General features: G+C 44.7%; 1 protein-coding gene across 4 annotated transcripts; it reads right to left on the bottom strand.

Annotated features, from left to right (window-relative positions):
- Positions 1-2,355: 2,355 nt before the first annotated feature.
- NOCT (nocturnin) lies at positions 2,356-21,186 on the bottom strand. Of its 4 annotated transcripts, XM_070415196.1 has the most exons (4): positions 20,860-20,908; positions 8,015-8,052; positions 5,248-5,517; positions 2,356-4,331 (listed from the first exon to the last, which is right to left on the bottom strand). In XM_070415196.1, exons 3-4 carry the CDS (start codon positions 5,507-5,509, stop codon positions 3,496-3,498), a joined length of 1,098 nt encoding a protein of 365 aa, XP_070271297.1. In that variant the 5' UTR covers positions 5,510-5,517; positions 8,015-8,052; positions 20,860-20,908; the 3' UTR covers positions 2,356-3,495. The 4 variants fall into 4 exon arrangements, with proteins under 4 accessions (XP_070271297.1, XP_070271293.1, XP_070271294.1 ...); XM_070415192.1 differs by lacking the exon at positions 8,015-8,052 and having other exon boundaries at positions 20,860-21,186; XM_070415193.1 differs by lacking the exons at positions 8,015-8,052; positions 20,860-20,908 and adding an exon at positions 20,582-20,618.
- Between the last annotated feature and the right edge of the window lie 411 nt (positions 21,187-21,597).

Here is a 21,597-nt window from a genome sequence, read left to right as displayed (position 1 = left end):
ACCATACCTACACCCCTCCTCAAGTGCTGAGCATATGGAACACGGACATTTTTTGATTTTGGTAACGTTTGCTACGAATATGTCATGTGCTATGGAGGGTAAAGGAACTTTAAATTTTTAGTAATTCCCTCTATGCTATATTAATTGGTTCTAATTAGGTGAAGCCAGGGCTACCTAGCTTCCTCCACTGCTCTACCTGAGTACTTTTGGGTACATCTTTCAGAATAAGTACACTTATGATCTAAATTGGGAAACACATGCTCACAGCATATACTGATTGGAGTGCTTCTGGTGATTGATATTACCAGGTGTATGCTTTTTAGTCTCAACCCTTTCGAACCGTAGATCATTATATTGGCTTTTTGTGTCCAGCATATTGGAAAACCATATAATAATAGCTTGATGTGTCTAGTTTCCAGCCTCACCAGGCTTTTGAACAATGACTGATCAGCATTCTGTCCACGTAATCCTCAGGTCATCTTCCAGCAACAATTCCAACCTTCAGTACTCTGCTTACCAAATAACCAGCAAACCTCTTAGGGAACATGGAGGTCATGAGCTGTAAACTCCCCCACTCTCTGGAACCCTTTCTATAAGACCATCTTATTCCAGCATGCATCCACCACCTGTCTCCAGAGAGGCAGATGTGCCTTCTTCCTGTACTCAGCATCTTCCCTTTCACACCTACTTCTTTCCTTTCTTCCAACACTTAATAGCCCATCATTCTGTCTTTTTCTTAATTACAGCCTGAATTCTGACTTAGAAACAGTTACCATTGAAGTCTCCAGTAATCTAGTGGTCAAGTCAAACTGCTTTATTTTTTCTCAGCCTTTTTACATTCTCTGGGTTTTCCATAACATCCCTCTTGCAGTTTTCCTCCTCTATGACCAACTCTTAGTTGACTTTGCTTTCCTTTCAGCTTTCCCATTTAATGTCTATGGGGCTCTTAGAGTAGTTGTAAGAATTGAGTTAATATGTTAAGGATTTAGAACCAGTGCCTGGCACATAGCACTCTTATTAAAATGTTTATTATATCATCTCAATATGTTAGACAATCTCATTCATTCTTAAGGTTTGTACTACCAAATGTATTGTTCTAGCCTATTCTTTAGGCCTTAGATGGGTTTATCTAATTGCCAACTCATCCATCTGAAATCTCTTCCTCTTTGCTCAATAAATGATGCCAGTAACCCATTACTCCTTGCCCTCCATGACAACCTCCCTCTTACTTGTGCTTTTCCTAGTATCCTCCCATAACTGACTCCCCATACCGCTAACAGATTGTCTTCAGCTGTAGTCTTTATGGTGGTGGCCCAACCACTTTGGCAAAGTTACTCAAGTGTTTTCCTGGGTCTCCATGTATACAGAAAGCATACATGTTATTAAATTTTTCTCCTGTTAATCTTTTATTACAGGGATGTCTCAAACAAGAACCTAAAAGGATAGAGTGAACATTATTTCCCTCCCCTACAGAGCAATAGGCTCTATCCTTCGGCCTAGGTGTGTAGTGGGCTGTACCACCGCAGTTTGTAAGTATGATGTTCACATGATGCTGAAACCCGCTAATGACGCATTTCTCAGAATATGTCCCTCTCAATAAGTGGCTGGTGACTATTGTTGGATACCTGAAATTTACATATTATTTGACTTTCATTCTCATTCAGATTTGTTTACTCAAGGCTGTCATGATCTCTCTTCAGGTTGGTGTACTTTGGGGTAGGAAAACAATATTTAATGCCTGTACATATAAGTATTGTAATTAGTGTTGTTTCTCAGCAACATGATTACTATTAGTCATGCTAAGATTTGAACCAAATAGTATGGATGGTCTGTCTGCTTGCCATTCCTTCCAGGTAGCCCCAAGATTTTATGCATACAATGTACTGAGAAACTTCATTTGTTTCACAAGTGGTTCCAATGCAGAATACTTGGGTGAACCCTTTTGGGAGCTCCATCCTTGGCACTGAGAGATACCATACAAAAGCACAGCAAAGATGCCTTCAATGTGCAGCTATAGATCTGCTTTGTTCACTTTTAAAATAAGTATCTGTGTGTAAATGAATAGTGTGAACCCACCATGTTAACAGTATTAAAAGATCAAATCACCCTAGCTGGTTTGGCTCAGTGGACAGAGCGTTGGCCTGTGGACTGAAGAGTCCTGGGTTTGATTCCCAGTCAGCGCATATGCCTGAGTTGTGGGCTCGATTCCCAGTGTGGGGCGTGCAGGAGGCAGCCAGCCGATTAATGAATCTCTCTCATCATTGAGGTTTCTATATCTCCCTCTTTGAAGTCAGTATAAAAGATCAAATCTACCCCAGATTCTTTTTGGACTAAAAATACAAGATATTAAAGTACTAGTTTCAAAAGACCATTTATTAATTTTAAATATATACAATTCATGGATTAAAATATTCAATTTATTACCCATAGGTTATTTGCTGGGATTTTGTTTGGAAGGGGCTTCACCTGTTATCTTGACCACTTTTTTCCCCCAAGGAAAGAGAATTCCAGGTTATCTTTCCTTTTACATTCTTTCTAGACACACTGAGCCAGTCACCTGGCTGTCTTAGGAAATTGTAATGACAGCTTTGTGAACAGGCTTTCTGGTTGCCCATCTCTGAAAAGAAGGTCCCCCTGACTTTACCAGCCACTGCTCCTAAATAACCCATCGTGAACAGCACATTCCAATACAAATCACTGTGACACTGAGTGGCCACAAATCAAATGTATACCAATAGCATTCCAACAGAAATCTGTAAATGCATAGCAGTGATTAAATAACAAAGACCAGCTGGTCATGGAATCTTCAAGAAATACAATAATGAGGAACATGGAGGCACAGCAAGAATTGTTATGAAGAACTTATCGAGACCAGCTATTTCCACTTAAAACAAACAAACAAACAAACAAAAAAAACAAAACCCTGGGGCCTCCAGGCTAAATAGTTCCTTTGTACACTATTTTGTTAGACCCCAAATAAAAACATCTTAAAGCCTTAAGAAAATTACTATAAATTACTAACTTACATTTTGCATGGTTCTTAAGTGTTTGTAATGCTATTATTTTCACATGAAGATATAAAAAATAAATACTGCCATGCATATCTTGTTGATACTTAAAACCACAAATAAATAACTTGAAATACTGTCTAGAGGAAATTGTTCCTGCATACTTGTTAATTATGGAAGACAAAGTATTTTTATATAGCGTCATCAAACTGAAAGCTTCAAAACAAGACTAATTGAATGCCCTTAATTGATCTAAATTTAATGCTAGGGGAAAGGAAAAAAAAACAAAACAAGCCAAAACTGGAGTGCAAACACCTTTTTCGCTGAAGGGTTTAATGGAAAACGTTTGTTAACTAGCGGGATTCCTTCCCTGAGGCATGCTGGAAACATGGAAAGTGAGAGAAACTGGGAATCCTTCCTCAGGCAACGTATCCTAACTTCAGTTTTCCTGAAACATCCCTGGTTAAGACTTGTGATTACAAAGTGTTTATGAAAGTCCATCAGGTTCCTTATTAAAGCTGAAGTCACACACTAGAGACAGGTGGTCGGAAGGATAATTGAAGGATGGGAGCCGGCTGGCTCCAATCTGTTCTTCAGTGAGCAAATCCAGAGCTGCCCTCACACTCAGAGAGTGTTTAGAATACCAGATGTAGTCCAGGGTGTGCCGGTACTCCCCCGAGGTCCGGATCTTCCAGGAAGTGTACGGAGGTTCTGACTGCCCATCTGGACTCAGCAGCTTATAGGCGCTGCTCAGGTTGAGGCTGGAGGAAGCAAAATTTTTGTAGACGTCCTCTGTTGGCTCTGCATTGAAGTCCCCACAAACAATAAGGGGAATCTTGGCTCCTTGGGTGAGGTTCTGCAGGTTCCGGAGAAGATCACAGCCTTGAGCTGATCGAAACTGCTCCCAGCCGGATCGTGCTTTCAAGTGGGTGACAGCGATGCAGAGCTGTCGACTGGACTCCTTGCACTCTAGCGTCTGTACAATGGCCACCTGGTTGGTTTTCAATGCCATGGCCGTCAGCCTGATATTGGTACTGTGGACTAACTTGAAGCGGTTCTGGAGGAAAAACAAGGCACAGCCATCTGGTCCATTGTTATGTTCTACGTCGAGACAAGGTGACCAGGGCTTGGGGAAAAATGTGCCTCGATAGCCCAGTCTGCTGAGGAGTGGCTGGAAGGTGTCAAAATAGTGGTCCACCTCTTGGAGACACAAGATGTCAGGCTGGTAGGCTAGGATTTCTTCTAGGATGAGACACTTCCGCTCTTCCCACTTGAGTGCTTCCACGGGGCACTGTGCGAAGTTGTCTTTTCCTTCCCCGAGAGCTGAAATAAAAAAGCCAGTCGGTTGTCAGCTACTACAGAATCATGATTGTTAAGTGCCTGGGCGTCTCCTTGGGTTTTTGATATGACTCAAGACCCTCCCAGTGCTTCCTCCTTCAGGTGCTGTGGGTGATTCTCTGCCTAAACGGCATTAAATTTTAGCTTTAAACAGTATTCTTTGCAGTTCTAGGGATCTAAACTATGTCAGATGAGACAGATAGGTTTAACTCTATACTAATTTCAACACTGACTATGAATGGATACAGACACCACTCAGAATGAATGGGATCCTAAATAGGCAGCTTTTCCTACTTATGAATAAACAGCTGGAAAAAAATGAATGAACCAAAGATTGGGAAGTCAGCAAGCATGCCCTATTCTTGGGGAGGAAAGGGCAAAAAAGCAGCCCTTGTTCCTTTTCCTTAAAATTTCAACTGCTACATGAGAGAGAACACTAGGGAAAGTTGATCGAGATGCGAATGGATGAGAAGATGGCCGTAAGAATGACAGGGTCAGCACCACCCACACAGCTCCATTCCCTGTAGCAAGTTCCGTATGTCACCATTCAGGAGACACAGTTTCTCCCTTGCAAATGCTATCTCAGTGCTGTGGACTGAAAGTGGAGACAACAAAAGTTTTGAGGCTGACAAATGATGGGGTCCTTTAGATTTTGAAGTGCTGGGAAGTAGACTTTCATTGTACCTGGATGGCTTACAAACATGGAGGTAAGGAATACGTCTCGAGTTGCTGGACTTATTAGTGAAAGCCAGAAGACTTGCTTTCCTAACTTGCCCTTCTGGGAGCCGATGCTGCCCTTGTCACCCCCTCTTACACCTCCCATTTGCCCACACCTCTTCCCTCCACGTGAGACATCAGTGCTCTGGCAAGTGCAGAGGCAGAAAGGCAGTCACCGGCTTACCTTGAGCGAGGATGTTCCATTGCATGACCCTTATAGGTGGGTGGCTACTGGGGCAATCTGTCTTCAGATCCACAAAGTCCCTCTGGAACCGGGGAGGTCGACTGTGCAGGACTGCCCTGCATTCCTCAAGGAGCTCTTTAGGATCAATGGGCTCCAGATGTTCTGGGTCAGGTGACTCCAAATATTCTGGGTGCTGGGAGGCAGCGCTGCTGTTCAGTGTCTTGGCAAGAGCACTATAGAGTCTGCTCGTGCCGTTTCCCATGGAACAGGCTGTAGGAGAGGGAAGAAAAGCACAATTACACACTCAGCTCCTTTTCCTGCCTTCAATTTCCACCCAGCTCAACTAGAAGGGGAAGCTTTTCCTGTCCTTAGAAGGAGACCTTAATGTAGGGAAATGCTGCTGTTGGCACAGGTAGATTAAAGGCGTTTCCAGGTTCTACCTTTGTACTGGGACAGGTCATTGAAAATACTATTAAAATTGGTCTCTCAGAACTAAGGTAATTCTTACAAGGGAAAAATACCTTGATCTTTATGGCTTCCTCTAACCTACTACTTGTCTTTATAACTTATAAGCCCAGTCTTAGAAAAGCATGGCTGAAACAAAATCCCCATTCCTTTTTCTACATAATTTCAAAAACTTGAAAACCAATTTTGTAAAGAGGCAGATGTTAGGAAGCTCATGTTAATCCTGGAGAAGAGACTAGGTTAGAGCAGGCCACTGCTCCAGCATGTCATCTACCCAGATCCCTCTGTTAGGAAAAGAAATGGCTGGATTAAACCCATATCTCATTTCGCTTAGATGTCAGCTTTTTGCAGAGCTCTGTGAACCACACAGCAATACAGTGGATAATCTATTATCAATAGCCGTATTTCTTAAAAAACAACAACAAGAAATCAGAAAAGGGATTGGAGGAGGGAAAGGGGCAAGAGACAGTTGCCCACGTTTCCTGGGATCCTGGAGGGAGAAAGGGTGAGGAGGTGTGCAGGTGGCACACTGCCTGTTGGGCATTTTCTAGTGCTTCCTTTTTAAATCACAAAGGAGAACAGAGCATGGCCTTCAGCTAATTAGCATGAAGGAAGCTGTACCTGTCGCTTCACTTGTAAGCAGTGATTGCTCTTTTGGAAGTCAACCGATCTTTCTGTTCACTATGGTATAAATTAGGGGCATGTTTTACTTGGAACCACCTCCAAATTTCTGTGTATGATTGGAATGGAGGAATTTGGATTTTCCTACCACATCCATATCTTTGCCTTCTTTTGAAAGACACAAAAATTTCTCTATGAAAATACATTGTTTAGCAGGCTGATGGACTGTATCTGAAACTAGCTGTCAGTCAAATTCACGGTGACAGATCACAAAAGCAAATTCAAATACTTAGCACCAAATGTCTTTTAAATATCAAGGTCAATAAAGCATGCTCTCTCATTCCTTTTCATCAACTCAAAAGTAATTCCCCCCCCCAATAAAACTATATTAAAGCAAAGAAACACCCTAGTTTTCCCAGCATACATTTAAGTGTACATGCATCAGCAAGCAAGACTTCTTTCTCACACACGTGCACATGCACAGATGGGCACATACACACCTGTTTTCAAACGGATTTGAATATGTTCTTTTTAATCAATCTGCTTGCCTGAGTACATGGGTCCAAAGGAAGAACTTTTCTTCTTGGCTGGCAGAAAAACTTTGGAAATCTTTCTTCTGTACCTCCACGTTTTTTAAAGCAGTTAAGAGTCCTACTAAATGTGGTCAAAGTGTCACACAGGCCACAGCAAACTCACAGGGCACAGTGGAGTGCTTTAAATGTGAAGCAAACAGCAATACCTGACATCTGTCAGAGGAACTACCAGCTCAATGTAGCTCAGTTACAACAGAATGGTTCTACATCATTTTGATGGCATCATATCTTTGCAAGCTGAGTTTTGGGGGGGTTAACTGATAAAAGCAAGTATGTGAAAAAGAGGATAAGTGCCCAATAGGAGGAGTTCATGGTCTGCGGCCCTGAATTACACTTCCTTCTAGAAACTTAGAAAAAACCTCAGATAAAAAGAATATGGTACAGCTTAACATCTGTCCAGACAATGAAAGCTTGCCAGAAAGATGTACCCAGAAAGCAGATCAAAATGGTATCCTATTGCAAAATGAGTTGAAGGTCATTAAGAAAATGGTAACTGGCCTAAATCAGAATGGGAAAACCCAGAAATGAGGAGATAAAGCATCGGAGAGATAGTGGCAAATATGTGCTTATTTTAGGCAAAGAAGATCCAAAACACACATGAATAGCAGGAGTTGTAGTAGCAAGAAATCCAATGCATGAAATGAAACAAAACACTAAGAACTACAAATCAGTTTCAAACATGCAGGATGAATTAAGTTGTGGAGTTCTAATATATAATATGGTGACTAGTTAATAAAACTGTTTCATTTGCTCAAAATCTTGAACAGTAAATCTTAAGTGCTCACCACACACACACAGAACGATGTGAGAGGACAGATGTTAATTAGCGTGATTGAGGTATTCATTTCACAATGTATACACATAGCAAAACATCACATGGTACACCTTAAATGTATGTAATTTTTATTTATTAATTAGACCTCAATAAAACTGGAAAAAATGAATAAGAAAAAGTCAGGTTAAAAATGTATCATGGACTTTTTCAATCATCAATGCATAAAGCTTGGTTTTTGTCACTCTGAGAAAAAAAAGAAAACGCCAAAAAAAGCAATACTTGAAACTACATATTGAAATAACATGCCACATACCTGAGAATATTAACCCAGAGTAACCAACACCAACTGGACTGTAAAGAAAAAGAGAAAAGTCCCTTGGGCATATAGGCAAAACCAGCAAGTAACTTATAAGAAAACTAATATATGGCTAATCTATATGTGACTCAAGAATTTTCTATCCAGCAAAACCAATACTGACTCTAGGAGACCTTCTTGAGGGAACTACTAGAGCAGGGGCTGGCAAACTACAGCCAGAGTATTTCTGTGCAGTCCTCGAGCTAAGAAGGGTTTTACAGGTTGTTACACAAACACACACTGGACACCAGACACTAGCCCACTGGAGATATATCAGTAACCATGCTAAACGTTCTGTCCTCGTGGAGCTTATGTTGTAGTGGGGGAAGACGAGATGACCGTTTGTCATACGGTAGAAGTGCTATGGAGAAAAACAGAGAAAGGGCAAACGGAATGTTAGTGAGCGGGGAGCTGCTAACTTACACAGGATGCTCGGTGAGGCCTCCCTGAAAGGTGAAATGTGAGCCGAGACTCGAGGTGGCGAGGACATCAGTAAGTCTTACGTAGATCCAGCATAAGAGCACTTTGGGCAGAGGATTAGCAAATGCAAAAGCCCCGAGAAAGGAGCATGCTTGGCAAGGTGACTGCAGTGACGTAGAGTGACTAGAAGATGAGGTCAGTGAGGACAGGGGAGCAGATGAAGGGCCTTATCGGCCATCCTAAGGACTTTCTCTGAGATGGGAAACCGTGGAGAATTCTAGGCAGGAGAGAGGATCTGATTTACATGAAAAGCCTCACTGGTCCACGTGTTGAAAATACACTACAGCGTCAGGAAACAAGGGCAGACATGGGAAGCCTCTCAGAGGACAGTTATAATCCACGCAAGAGACACTGGTAGCTTGGACTAGTGGTAATAGTCAAAGTGGTGGGGTTCTGAGTAAATCTCAACGGGCAATAGCGACTTCCATTGGTGACCTGGACGTGGTCCATGAGAGGAGTCGTCAAAAGGCCTCCAAAGCTGCTGCCGGACAACTAGAGGGACAGAGTCGCCAATAGCACCTGTTGGGAGGATGCGGTGAGTTTGTGGAAAACAAGTTTGGCAATTAGATATGACAGATGTTCCAGAGAGACGTGCAAACTGGAAATAAACATCTGGGAGATGTGAGTGGACAGGACACTAAAGTGAGTTTAGAGAAAAAACGGGTCAGAGGATTGAGCTCTGGGGCAGGCTGGGGAAGATGGGGTAGAAGTCTGCAAAAACGGCCTGGCCAGAGGAGGAGAAGAGCAAGGCAAGTCTGATCTTCCTGGAGACAAAAAAGGGTCTCATCCATGAGTTGGTCATCTCCTGTGTCAGGCGCTACTGGACGGTGCAAAGAAAACAAAAGACTGAGAACAGACCTGGATTTGGCAACATGGAAAACGCCAGTGACTTAACAACAGCCAACTTCTGGGATTTGGTGGAGTTGTGGGGAGATGAGGAAATAGCGCAGACAGAAGTATTTTAAGGAAAATTTGCCCTCAAAAGGGAGAGATGTGGCTGGAGATGGAGGCAAGAGCATTCTGGGATATTATTCTACCCTTGTTCGTTGGCTGACGGGTGATGTGGGAGTCCACAAAGCAGGACTCTGGCAGGATGTCCTAAGGATGCTGACAAATCCTCTCCCCTAAAGGCAACCATAAACCTGGACAGAGCTGTCAATACCAGCTACTTCCGTGCCCTGGGTATGGACCACAGGCATGCAACAAACTGGGAAGCTTATTCCTCAAGGCCAGGAGCTTCAGGTCAGAACGGCGCTCCTCTGAGGCATTCCGCCCCCTCCCCCTCTGCTCTGTGGCACTAGTTCAACTAGGGCACCAAGGATATGGAATTAAGTTCAAATCTTCCCACAAAGAAAAGCCCAGGCTGTGGTGGCTTCACTGGCCAGTCTATCAAACATTTAAATAAATAATACCAATCCTCCACAAACTCCTGTGCACTGCTTCCCATGCACAGCCACGCTGGAAGACAACTTGGCAGTTTTTTACTAATCTAAGCATCGATTTAATATATGGCCTAGAACTCATGCGCCTAAATATTTACATAAGTGAACTGAAAAATTAGGTTCACGCAGATGTTTATAAGCAGTTCTGTTCATAATTGCCAAAATTTGAAGCAACCAAGATGCCCTTCACTGTGCAAATAGATAAACGACTGTGGCACACCCATACAATGCAATAGTATGCAGTGATAAAAAGAAACAAGCTGTTAACTTGCAGGATTCTTCCATGCAACATGGGTAGATCTCAAATGCATTTCTGATATAAACCAGGAGGTGCAGGGATCTTTAAGAGGGAATGCAGACTTTGACAAATGAATTAATTCCCAAGCTAAAAAATGAATAACTAAAGTGAACACTACAAAGGCTTCACATACTATTTTTACACTTGTAACACAGCACACCAGGACTTAGGCCCACTTAGGAACTGCAATGTAGTAAGGCCATTTACTTAAATTTAAAAAGAAAGCTGAAGGTTATGGGGGACCTTTCTCCCCCTCTCCAATCCTAAGAATGATGCTGGTGACAACTGATTGTCTCTCACCTGTTCTTAAAGATAACATTAACTTTTTTCTTTTTAGGAGTATCAACCATTAAAAAAAATTGTTTCACACATAAACACATGTCCAATTGCAATATTTCAAGCCATTCTACTGAAGTTTTTATGCCTTAATAGGGGTTGCTATTCGGGGCTTCAAAAAAGATTCAGAATAGCTCACCCTCAAAAGCCTGAGGTGAGATAGTACAAATAATTCGAGTGGTAAAATTAAGATACTGAAAAATACAAAATCTTGATAAAACCTCTGCTGAAATCTGGCACTCATACTAGCTTCTAGTTCCAATTTTGTGTATGTTTGGATGTGGGTATTCTTTATTAGACCTCATAAGTTATCTGTTTTTTTGTCCCAAATCCCCCCTCCCTCCCGGGGCCTTGAGCCACTTCAGGAGAAAAAGTATCAGCCATCATTCTCTATGATATACATTATATAACTTATACAGGCAACAGGTCAGGATAGCTTTATTGCTTATGCAGAGCTGTTCATGTAGCAACACCACTCCCAGCCCTTGCCACTGCCTAATTCCATAAGCACATTTCCCTATACATTGAGAACTGGATGCATTATTAACTCACTGCTACTTCACTTTATAGGCATAGAAAGCGAACTCTCCTTACCCTTATAATAGTCTTTAAAGACTTGCCAGAGATGATTTAGAATACACGTTACTCTCCGTGTTGCCAATCACTATGTCTGGCGCAAAAGCAGACCCCAACACCAGGTCCGAGTGCCGGCCACCAGAGTTTGGAAGCGACCAGGGTTTGGCGATTAGCGTGCCGGATGAGAAAGAACCCCGTCAGCTGACACCCAAACCGACTGGGCCCCCTCCAGGGGCCCTGGCCGCACCTAGAACTCGCAGCGGAGGGACATCTGTCCACACGATGTTCTGCAGTTGCCCAGACATTGCTATTCTCGAGCCTGCCCAAACCATTCAGTCCGTGAATCATTGCTCACCCTTAAGTTGGAGCTTAGCCTCTTGACACGGGGGCTTGACAAAGCCGCGAGTTAAAAACCAAAAATTCAACAAAAGTCAAGGTTATCTGGGTACACACCTGGGAAGCTGCGGAGCTGCCCAACTTCGGCCCCAAGGAAACCTCAGCCAGTCAAGTTCACACAAACTGTAAACGACAGACGTCACAGGAAGGCGCCGCCGAGCAGTCCTGCGCTGCCATCTAGTGGCCGCGTGCTGAACCACCGCAGCAAGGGCACTTAGAGTGGTTCCTGAGAAAATGCGGCCTCCGTCAACACCAGTGAGTGAGAACACTCGCAAGATACCCACTGACGTGAAACAGCCTGGATACTGGATATGTGGTTCCTTTTCTTAAAGCTGATTGCAGAAATCAACAGATTCCTAGTCCCCCTGCCTGCACAGCTGTAAGGACCAAGCCCACGTGTCCCCTCTTACCCCTGGCCTGCTTCTCTTAAATCACTCTTGATAGGTGAACTACAATTCCTGTCCATGGCTCATTGGACTGTAAGCTCCACGCGGGCAGGGACTGTCCACCTTGCTTACCCAGCCAGGCTTTATTTTATGACTGAGTGCGAGGTTGTAAGACATTAATTCCTGGCTGGCTCCTCGAGACTGGATTCTAAGGGCCAACCTAGGAAGAGACTTTTCTGGGAAGGGTCAGATACAGTATTTCAGTCAGTGGCCAGTCTTCAAATGTCTGCTACTGCACCCTGGTGAGCGATGGGCAGGCCTGCCTGGAGTCCTCAGCAATGGAGCATGCTATGGGCGAAAGCCCGGTGGCTCGAGCGTCAGCTTTTCTCAGTAAGATCAGGCTGCAGCAAGCATGTCAAACTCGTGGCCCATGGGCCGCATGCCTCGTTTATTTGGCCCGTGTTAGCCTTTGAGTTGGACATGCTTGGGCTGCGTTTCAGAGGCAAAACATCCAAACACATGACTCGTTAGGCTGTCTCTCTTCAAATTCCGGCTCCTCCCTTCACTAATAGCATTCCCTGAACAACTGATGTACCTCTTTGTGCCTTAGTTCCTTCACCTGGGGATCAGTGCAGCCTACTTCACTGGGCTGCGGTGAGGATCCAGGTAAATGAGCTATGCCCAGCACATCCCAAGTGTCAGCTAAAATGTTAGCCATTCTGTCCCATTTAGTGCAGCTCACGTTCTGGGTCTCAGGAGAAGGCGGCTATCATCAGACAGCCTGCCATGTACCATTCTACTTCCAGGCATTTTCATTCCTCTCCCCAGCAACCCAGCAGAGCTGGTCCTGACTCACCATTTCACAGGTATGCGCCTAGGGTTCAGAGACTGCACAGTTTTCTCCAGGTTGCATAACCAGTGAAGGGCCTGGCACTGGAGAAGGCTCCCTGCACCTTGGACTGCTCACCTGCATCTCTGCTGGTTCTGAGTTAGGACGACTGGGATGGAGCCTGGCCAGGGGCACACACAGGAGTAAACAGGTCGAATTCCACCGCCTCCTGTGGACGTCACTGCCATCACAGCACACCCACTGGCACGGCACAAAGTGTACAAAGCAGCATAACACCCCGCGTGGCACTGCTAGAGATATCAAGTGAAGGTCAGGACTCTCGGCCTAACGTGTCTAAAAATACAAGCACCTACCCACAGCGACAATCCCAACGACCTTTCTTTGCTAGGCAGCAGTCACAGAACAGACAAGAAGTCCAAAGTGCTTTCCAGAGGAGGCTGAGCTGTACCTTCAGTCCTGCCAGATTCATCTAGAAAGAATTACTCTGGAAGAAGAAATGCCTCTAAAAAATGGCCTCGATTGAACGTTTATAGCTGGCTGGCCAATCATCTGCACAAACTGGGCTTTTCTAGCATGATGACACTGCAGGGCAGTGTCAGGGGCAGAAGAAACCACAGGCTGCTGTGGGACAATGGCTGTCCACTCGAGCCTCAGGTCTGTGTTAGGGCATGATGCCCACCACTAACATTCCTGAGACACTCAGGGAAATGGTCCACTTTTACAGGTGTAAATGGAAATGTGAAAGCAAAAAGGAATGTCATAATACTTCATGCCATGTGAAAATGGTATGAAACTACAATCTCAGTGCCCATAATAAAGCTGGTGTCACCTGTGGCTGCTCCCACACTGCAATGGCAGGCCTGAGTGGTGGTAACAGAGAGGCATGGCCTACAAAGCCTGGAACATTGCCTAGTTACCAAAGATAAATTAAATATGGTTCTTCCAAAGGAAGCTTCTAGAAACTCTATGCTGAGTCTACACAGACAAAGGGTGGGAGAAGCTGGGGGGCAACTGTTAGAACAGCTCCTTCGAGAATGACAGCTGGGCCCTAGCTGGTTTGGCTCAGTGGATAGAATGTTCGCCTGCGGACCAAAGGGTCCCGGGTTCGATTCCAGTCAAGAGCATATACCTTGGTTGCAGTTTCCTACCCGGCCTAGGCCCTGGTCAGGGCTTGTGCAGGAGGCAACCAATCAATGTGTGCCTCTCACGTCGATATTTCTGTCTTTCCCTCTCCCACTCTCTCTAAAAATCAATGGGAAAATATCCTTTGGTGAGGATTTAAAAAACAGAGGGAATGACATTTGGTGTGGCTCGGTGGTTGAGCGTGGATCCATGCACCCAGAGGTTGCTGGTTCAATTCCTGGTTAGGCCCGGGTTTGGCTCAGTGGATAGAGCGTTGGCCTGCAGACTGAAGGGTCCCAGATTTTATTCCAGGCAAGGGCACATGCCCAGGTTGAGGGCTTGATCCCCAATAGGGGGTGTGCAGGACGCAGTGGGTCAATGATTCTCTCTCATCATTGATGTTTCTATCTCTCTCTCCCTCTCTTCCTCTCGGAAATCAATAAAAATACATTTTTAAACATATTTTATTGATTTTTTACAGAGAGGAGGGGAAAGGGATAGAGAGTTAGAAACATCGATGAGAGAGAAACATCGATCAGCTGCCTCTTGCACGCCCTCTACTGGGAATGTGCCCGCAACCAAGGTACATGCCCTTGACTGGAATCGAACCTGGGACCCTTGAGTCCGCAGGCCGACGCTCTATCCTCTGAGCCAAACCGGTTAGGGCAAAAAAATACATTTTTAAAAAAGAAAATCTCACATAATAGACATTGATTCTGATGGAACTTCAGAACAAAAATTAGAAAAATCCGTAAGCTTATGAAGATAATCAATACATACTCACAAAGACATTTAAAGTTCTGAGTTTTTGGTAATGAGCAAGTGTTACTTTTGTGACCTAAAAAACTTTTTGTTTAGGCCCTGGCCGGGTAGCTCAGTTGGTTAGAGTGTTACCCCAATAAACCAAGGTTGAGGGTTTGATCCCTGGTTAAGGCACATATAAGAATCAACCAATGAATGCATAAATAAGTGGAACAAACTGATGTTTCTCCCCCCTTTCTCTCTTTCTAAAATCAATAAATAAAAATTTTTAAAAAATTTAAACCATGATAGAAATTAACTGTAGAGTACATCTCAGCCAAATCTCGAAAATGTGACCTATAATTTGAAAGATGACATCTTCCTTCTCCATGATGGTTAACATCCATGAAAGCAAAACACTGAGAGGAAACAGAAAGCTATTATATTCAAGGTATCACTAGAATCTACAAAGCAATTTACTCTGCACTCCACACAGGATGAGGCATGGTGAGTCACAAGCATATCTGCAGATGGGCAGCCAGCCTGTCCAAGTACTGGAGGTGCAGAGTTAGGGGAAAGGAAGACAGTGGGAGAGGGTGTGACAAGCCTAGGGCACTTCCCAGACATCTACCACAATAGTTCGATTTTTTAATTTTTATTGATTTTCAGAGAGGAAGGGAGAGGGAGAGGTAGAAACATCAATGATGAGAGAGAACCATTGATTTGGCTGCCTCCTGCACGCTCCCTACTGGGGATCGAGCCCGCAACGCAGGCATGTGCCCTTGACCGGAATTGAACCCAGGACCCTTCATTCCTCAGGCCACTCTACCCACTGAGCCAAACCAGCTAGGGCTACTGCAATAATTCTTTATCAATTTCTTTCTTTTTTTTTTTTTTTAAGCCAGTCAAGTTTAGCAGTGGGGGTATCAATTTCTTTATTGTAATTGGCTGCTGGTAACTTCTAGGCACTCACTTCAGTGGACTTCTCATGAAAGTAAGAAACTTCTAGCAGGTGACTAAGCATTTAGTAAAACAAATGTCCTCCCTGGCTACTCACCTGGGTTGTCAGTAAGTGCTGTCCACTGGGCTAGTCATCACATGCTCAGGCCCCACTGGCAGGCATGAAAACTCAGGAGATCCCAGTGGGGCTCATCCATTTTTTTGATAGTGGAAGGAGAAAAAAAGGGCTCTACAGAAACAGTCAAAGCTGATGGTAATAATTTTCTTTAGCTTTCTTTTCCCTGGGCACTCCTGCCCATCTCCCTCTCAATGAATTCACAGTGGCTGGTGTGTTCTCAAGTGTTGCTTTGAGACCATTGTAGTAGAGACAAGAGAGCAGCCAGCTAAGATTTAAATGGAGGTCTTACTCCTTCCTTGGAAAGTCAGATTTCCCCTATTCTAAAAATAAATCCAAAATATTTTAACTGTTTTTCGTTAAAGTAGATGGTTCTACTATGGAGCCGAAACCTATGGATGTCATCTATCGAATTTCCATTTATTCAAGTGGTTATCCAGGACCTAAACATTCTGATTAGAGTAGTGACTTCTCACAGCAAAGGCCTCCCTCCCTCCTTTTTCCAGGAAACCAGAATATAACCGCCCCATGCACTTCTCTTTCAGTAGACATCACAGAAACCTACATAATACTACATTTACCTACCTAGTCACTCCAAAAGCTGTACAGCTACACTGATGATCCACTTCCATTGTTAGGGGCAGAAACAAAATATTGGGGACTAAATATAGTTAGAAGAAATATTAATCATGCTCTGTTAACCTTGATTGTTGTTCTAAATTAAAGCACATTCTAACCTGGCTGTGGAGTTGTACCTATAATCAACCTTGGAATGCAGTCCATTCTCATTCAAGAACTACCTATCAGGATTTTCTCCCTCCCCCTGTGGGAGTCTGTGCTTGTTTCTCAATAAATCTCTACCTTTTACTATAAAAACAAAAACAAAACAAAAAACTACCTATTATCATGGAAAGATTAACAACCTTGTTTGTTACCCAAACAATGAAGTCCCAACCCAGCCCGCATTGCCTGCTTCCCCAGGCCAGTAAGACCATTTCGCTTGCCCATTCTTATTCCTTTTGCCCACTTCCCCATGTAATCTTTGTTCTTGTATCCCTTACAAGCAGATGGCTTATGGGGGGAAGGGACAAAACAAATGTTTACGAATGACCTACTCCTCTCCCATACTGCGGGCACTATTGGAATAAATGCTCATACTATATGATTCAACCCTATCTCTGCTTCACTGGCTCAAGTAGTGACAGGCAGCCCAGACCCACTGGTTGTCTGGTTTCACTTCCATAAACACACCAATGCCTTCCTTTTCTAAAAGCCTGCTTTTGTTCAGGTCAATATTCTTCCTCCAGAGTCTCTTGAATTGTATTAGGCCCAAGCTCGGAGGATCTTAACAGTTTCTCAGAATCCTCTCCCAGTTTCCTCAAACTGTCCAGTACGAAGTGCCTTTGGGAAGGAGGAGTGGGGGTTGACAGCACTGCTCACATGCCTGTCACCTTCTTGAGGTCTCCTCTCCTTCCTTTCACCAATTGAAAGCGAAGTCGTTTCCCCAAAAATCCAGCCACTTTTTAGTCAATTACTCTATTTTGTCAATTGCTGCCACAATTAGTCATGAGATACCAGGTAATATTTCGCCATTTAAGTGTACTGTGTTCAACAGTACTGCATTCAAACTCTTACCATTGAATGTTACAGGAAAATATACCTTAGTTCTTTCACATGGAAGGCAATTCATTTCTGTAGAAGCTTGATAATTACAAGCTTTCCCATTTCTTCCCTCTCCTAAGCAGTCTGTTCACAATTAAGGAACATACTAAATAAAGCTGTCTCCTCAAATGAGCTGGTATTTGCTTTTAAAATTGTACTAAGAAAAAAGTAACACATACCAGTGGTGGAGAAGAGTCATTCAGCCAATGCTCCATTATCTGAGGAGAGGGCACCTGGAGGACAGCATATAGAAGCCCCCAGATGACTCCTGACTGCATTTCATCTGGGACAGCAACTGTGGCAACTGGTGCTTCTTTATGGGGGCTGCTGTCCTTTTAAGAGAAAAGGTAGCAAAACAATGTCCCCTTTAAATTCTAATAGCCTAGCATTTGCTGACTCCAAAGGGGCTGTACTCATCTTTCCAGTGACCTCTGATTGCGAAGGGGCATAAGCTAAGGAGCTGATCATGGAATGGGGCCAAGTGTTGGGACTTATTGCCCCTACCCTACCAAGACTCTCTGAAGAGAATAGCTTTTAGCTCCTTGAAGGCTTCTCTTGCCACATGTCTAAACTTCAGGGCACGTACAAATAACCTGGAGTTTTATTACGGCTGTTATTTTGTTAAGTAATATGGAACCTAGGGCCCAGCAATAACGATCCTGTTTAATAGATCCACAGGAGGCTTCATGAACCTGCATGCTTTTGTGGTAGGCAGCAGAGCAAGGACGACGGGCTAGTTACAGAAGGTCACCAGGGAGGATGGACACCTAGCGATGAAGAAGAACTGGTAGAGCAGACATTGGAGATATTCAAGACTTTGCCCTTAAGACATCCCTCCACCTTAGAACGGCAGGTACTGGAGATAAGTATTGTTATTCAATCCTCACCCTAAGACCTCTCCACCCTATGATGCCTCAGGTCATGCAGGTGAGTCTCCAGATCTCTTCTCCCCAGGCATGTGGTTGCCCCAGGGGGCTAGAGGAAAGCCCCATTAACTTCCATGCAAGGACACAAGAGACAGGACAGTTTCAAGAAGAAAGCAGTTAACTCCCCTCGAGGGTTTAAAAGGAGCCCTAGCCCACTCTGCAGGGCAGCTCTTTGAGCCACCAGCTGCAATTTTCTATTTGAGTGTCCTACTTTGCCTGATAAATCTTATCTTCTCAGGGTTTGAGTCTTGGCTCTGAATTCTTTTCTGGGCCAGAACTCAAGTACTGAGGTTGCTGAACCCAGGTGTGGTCTGACCCCACTGGTCAGAGACCTGGTACAGCAGTTTTAAGAGCACCTAATGTTGGTCTGAGGCTCTTTAGAAATATGTTGCAAGGCGCCTCTTCTCTAACCCTGCATCCACGCCTCCCCACCCCCTGCTCCTGGCTCTTCCCCACACAAAATGTTTCAATCTTTCAATCCTAACCATGCTTCAAGGCCCATCTCAAATGCACTCCCCCCCACCCCTCCCGACCTCCCGTACTACAAATTATGCAGTTGAGTTTCCCACATATGGGGAAATCACATAGGTCAGCACACCCAGAGCGCAATGAGTGATCCTCAACCTGGAAAAGCCGTCTTCATGATCAAGCAACACGCTTCTTGAGCCCTTAAGGATGACTTTTGCAGAAAGGGACTCCCTTATCTCCCACACCCTTGTGCCATTTGTAAACCTTTATCTTAATGTAAAAGGTGTTTAATCTCATTAGTTATTTCTTTTTGCAGATTTCATCTGTCTTACTGGGCAGTGAAACCCTTAAAGGCAGACTAAGACTCACATTCTTTTACCTCTAATAATGCGCCTACAGTGCCCGAGACGTTCTAAACTTGTGGAAATGAATGGAGGATGGAGCAACCAGTGAACCAATGTCCTGACAAGTAGGTGAGGGTAAAAGTACATGAAACAGGAAGATTGCCTAGAGTTTGCAGTAACTGTCTACAGTAGTTTTCGGGCCATAATAACTTCTTTTTATGTGAAACCAGGGTGCTTCAGAGGACTTTTTAAAAAGTCCATAAAACACCTTTCTGTGCGAAAAGCCTAACATTCCCAACGTTCTGTGTGGCCTGACCATTTTTTCCCCTCAGCTGACAGCACAGCTATGTACATCCGTGTATTACACAAGCTATCTCCTCCCAGGGTGGACCTACTGACGAACTCTACCCTGAGGGGCATGAGCCGGGACACCAACTGGTTTTCTTTTCCTCCTCCCGCCCCAAGCCCCAAACCTAATAACGTTTCTCTTGAAAACTTCCAGCAAGGAAAACACTAACTCATATGGTGCTACTTCTTCTAACAGTTACTTCAGTGTGCCTCATTCTTACAGAAGTGGGAAAAAATATGGAAGGCTGTCAAGTTCACCCTTTCTAAAGAACAACCTACTTTAGAGTCTCAGGTTACCAGTTTCACATCTTGAGTGTATAAGGACGCCTCAGCCGGTTAGTGTAGAATTATTCCGCTTCACATTATTCCACGTGTTAGTGTACTCATGGTTAGCTTTGTAATAAGTTTGTGTCTTCTTTAGTAATTTTAGTTCAAGAAGGGCTTCAGTAAATAAATAAATATATAAATAAATGCCTCAGCATAACATTTGCCAATAATCTGAATAGAGTTTCAAGTCTTGGCTTCAGTCACATTTTGGATTATCACTTTCATTAATTAAAGAAAGTCACATTGAACATATTCTTCCTGTTTGTCCTTAAATGATTCCAAAACTTCTGGAGCGAAATGTACGTTATTTATAATGTAGGGTGGGCACATAATGTCTCAAACAGCAACAGCACAACCAAAATACACTTTTTAGTGTAAACTGCCATTCTGAAAGAGAAACTTACTCATTTTAAGAGTATGATTAAATTGTATGTATTTTGTGGCCACAGAGATGTGTCCTTAGGTAGAAACCGAGGTGGAAAAAAAAAAAAGGAAAAGTCCTAGGTACGTGGAGCCTTAAAATTGGCTCTTGGAGAAGGCATCACCTTTACAAGATCTTAACCCAGGTATATAGGACACAGAATGACGTATTAGGAGCGGAAGGCTCAAAAAAAAAAAAATCCAAAAAAATGTAAAGCGAGTCATTGTGTGTTACAATACATTGATACACTTATAAAAAAAAAACCCAAACAGAACATCGAGGCCCTGCAAGCCACAGGGTCAAATAAGTGTAACTTTCAATTATTACCTTTTTTGCATAAAATTTCCATACGTCGCGGAATAAGAAGTCAAACCAACACAAATCATTTTCGGCTCAGCGAGGGGGGAATGAAAGGGAGGTCCAGGCGAGAAATACTGGAGGCTCGGCACCCAAGGATCAAACACAATGAGCCAGAACACAACGTTCCGGATGCAAACCCCAGGCTCGGAAGGCAAGCGGAGAGGCGAGCGGGAGAGGACGCCTTCCCGGCCTGCCCCGCCGCCCGCGGCTCCCATTCATTCCGCCCGGGACCGCCGGCCACTCACCTGTTCGCGAACACAGCGTCGCGGCGCCCGAGGCAGCCACCAGCAGCCGGGGGGACGCTGGTCGGGGGGCGGCCGCCCGCGGGGACGACTGCCCGCGCGGGCCGGGGCCGGGGCCGGGCCGGCGGCGCAGGCCGGTCGCGTCCCTGAGCAGCAGGGCGGAGCAGAGCCGCCGCGGGCTCTGATACATGCCGGGCGCCGCTGCCAACCACCGCCGCGGCCCCTCGCACGCCCGAGGAGCGGAGCACGGCCGAGACGGGCGGTGAGCAGACTCTCCGGGCGTCCCTGGGAAGGGGCGCTCAGAGCCGGGGAAAGTGCGGGACAGGCGAGCCCGACGGAGAGGCGGGAGCGCGGCTGCAGCTGCTGCGGCGGCGACGGCGGCACTGCCGACTGTGGACTGCGAGACCAGGAGGTAAGCGGTGAGCCCGCACACTGACAAAGCGGGCGCTACCAAGTGGGACCCGGGGGGGATGCATGGGGCGGACCCACGCGCGGCCAGGCTATATTCCAAGAATTGGGTGATTTTATTTTTAAAAGAAAGATATTATCAGTTGATGGTGGAGAGGAGGCTGTCTGAGGCCTAAGGAGGTCTAAGATATCCGTTGGAGCGGTTTTAAAGAAATGAGCCTCCCCTCCAGGTGGCTGGAATGGAAGCGCCCACAGGCTGGGTGTCCCCAGGCAGTTCCAGGGCTGGGCTCTGGGGCACGTGTGTATCGAGTAGAAGACAGCATCCGTGTGTGC

The sequence above is a fragment of the Myotis yumanensis genome, unplaced genomic scaffold (assembly GCF_028538775.1).
Source record: "Myotis yumanensis isolate MYYU_CA2020_CCGP unplaced genomic scaffold, mMyoYum1.0.hap1 SCAF_5, whole genome shotgun sequence".
NCBI classification, from domain to species: Eukaryota; Metazoa; Chordata; class Mammalia; order Chiroptera; family Vespertilionidae; genus Myotis; species Myotis yumanensis.
The sequence above is the reverse complement of the archived record's forward strand: the minus strand, read 5'-3'. Positions and strand labels throughout refer to the sequence as shown.

What these genes read in the sequence shown, in the direction of transcription:
- NOCT (XM_070415192.1), bottom strand. Translation starts at nt 21,046, where the DNA reads ATGTATCAGAGCCCGCGGCGGCTCTGCTCCGCCCTGCTGCTCAGGGAC. An exon ending in GACGCTGTGTTCGCGAACAG is followed by an intron (nt 5,518 to 20,859) that starts GTGAGTGGCCGG and finishes CCTCTCCTACAG; the next exon opens with CCTGTTCCATGGGAAACGGC. An exon ending in ATGGAACATCCTCGCTCAAG is followed by an intron (nt 4,332 to 5,247) that starts GTAAGCCGGTGA and finishes TTTTTATTTCAG; the next exon opens with CTCTCGGGGAAGGAAAAGAC.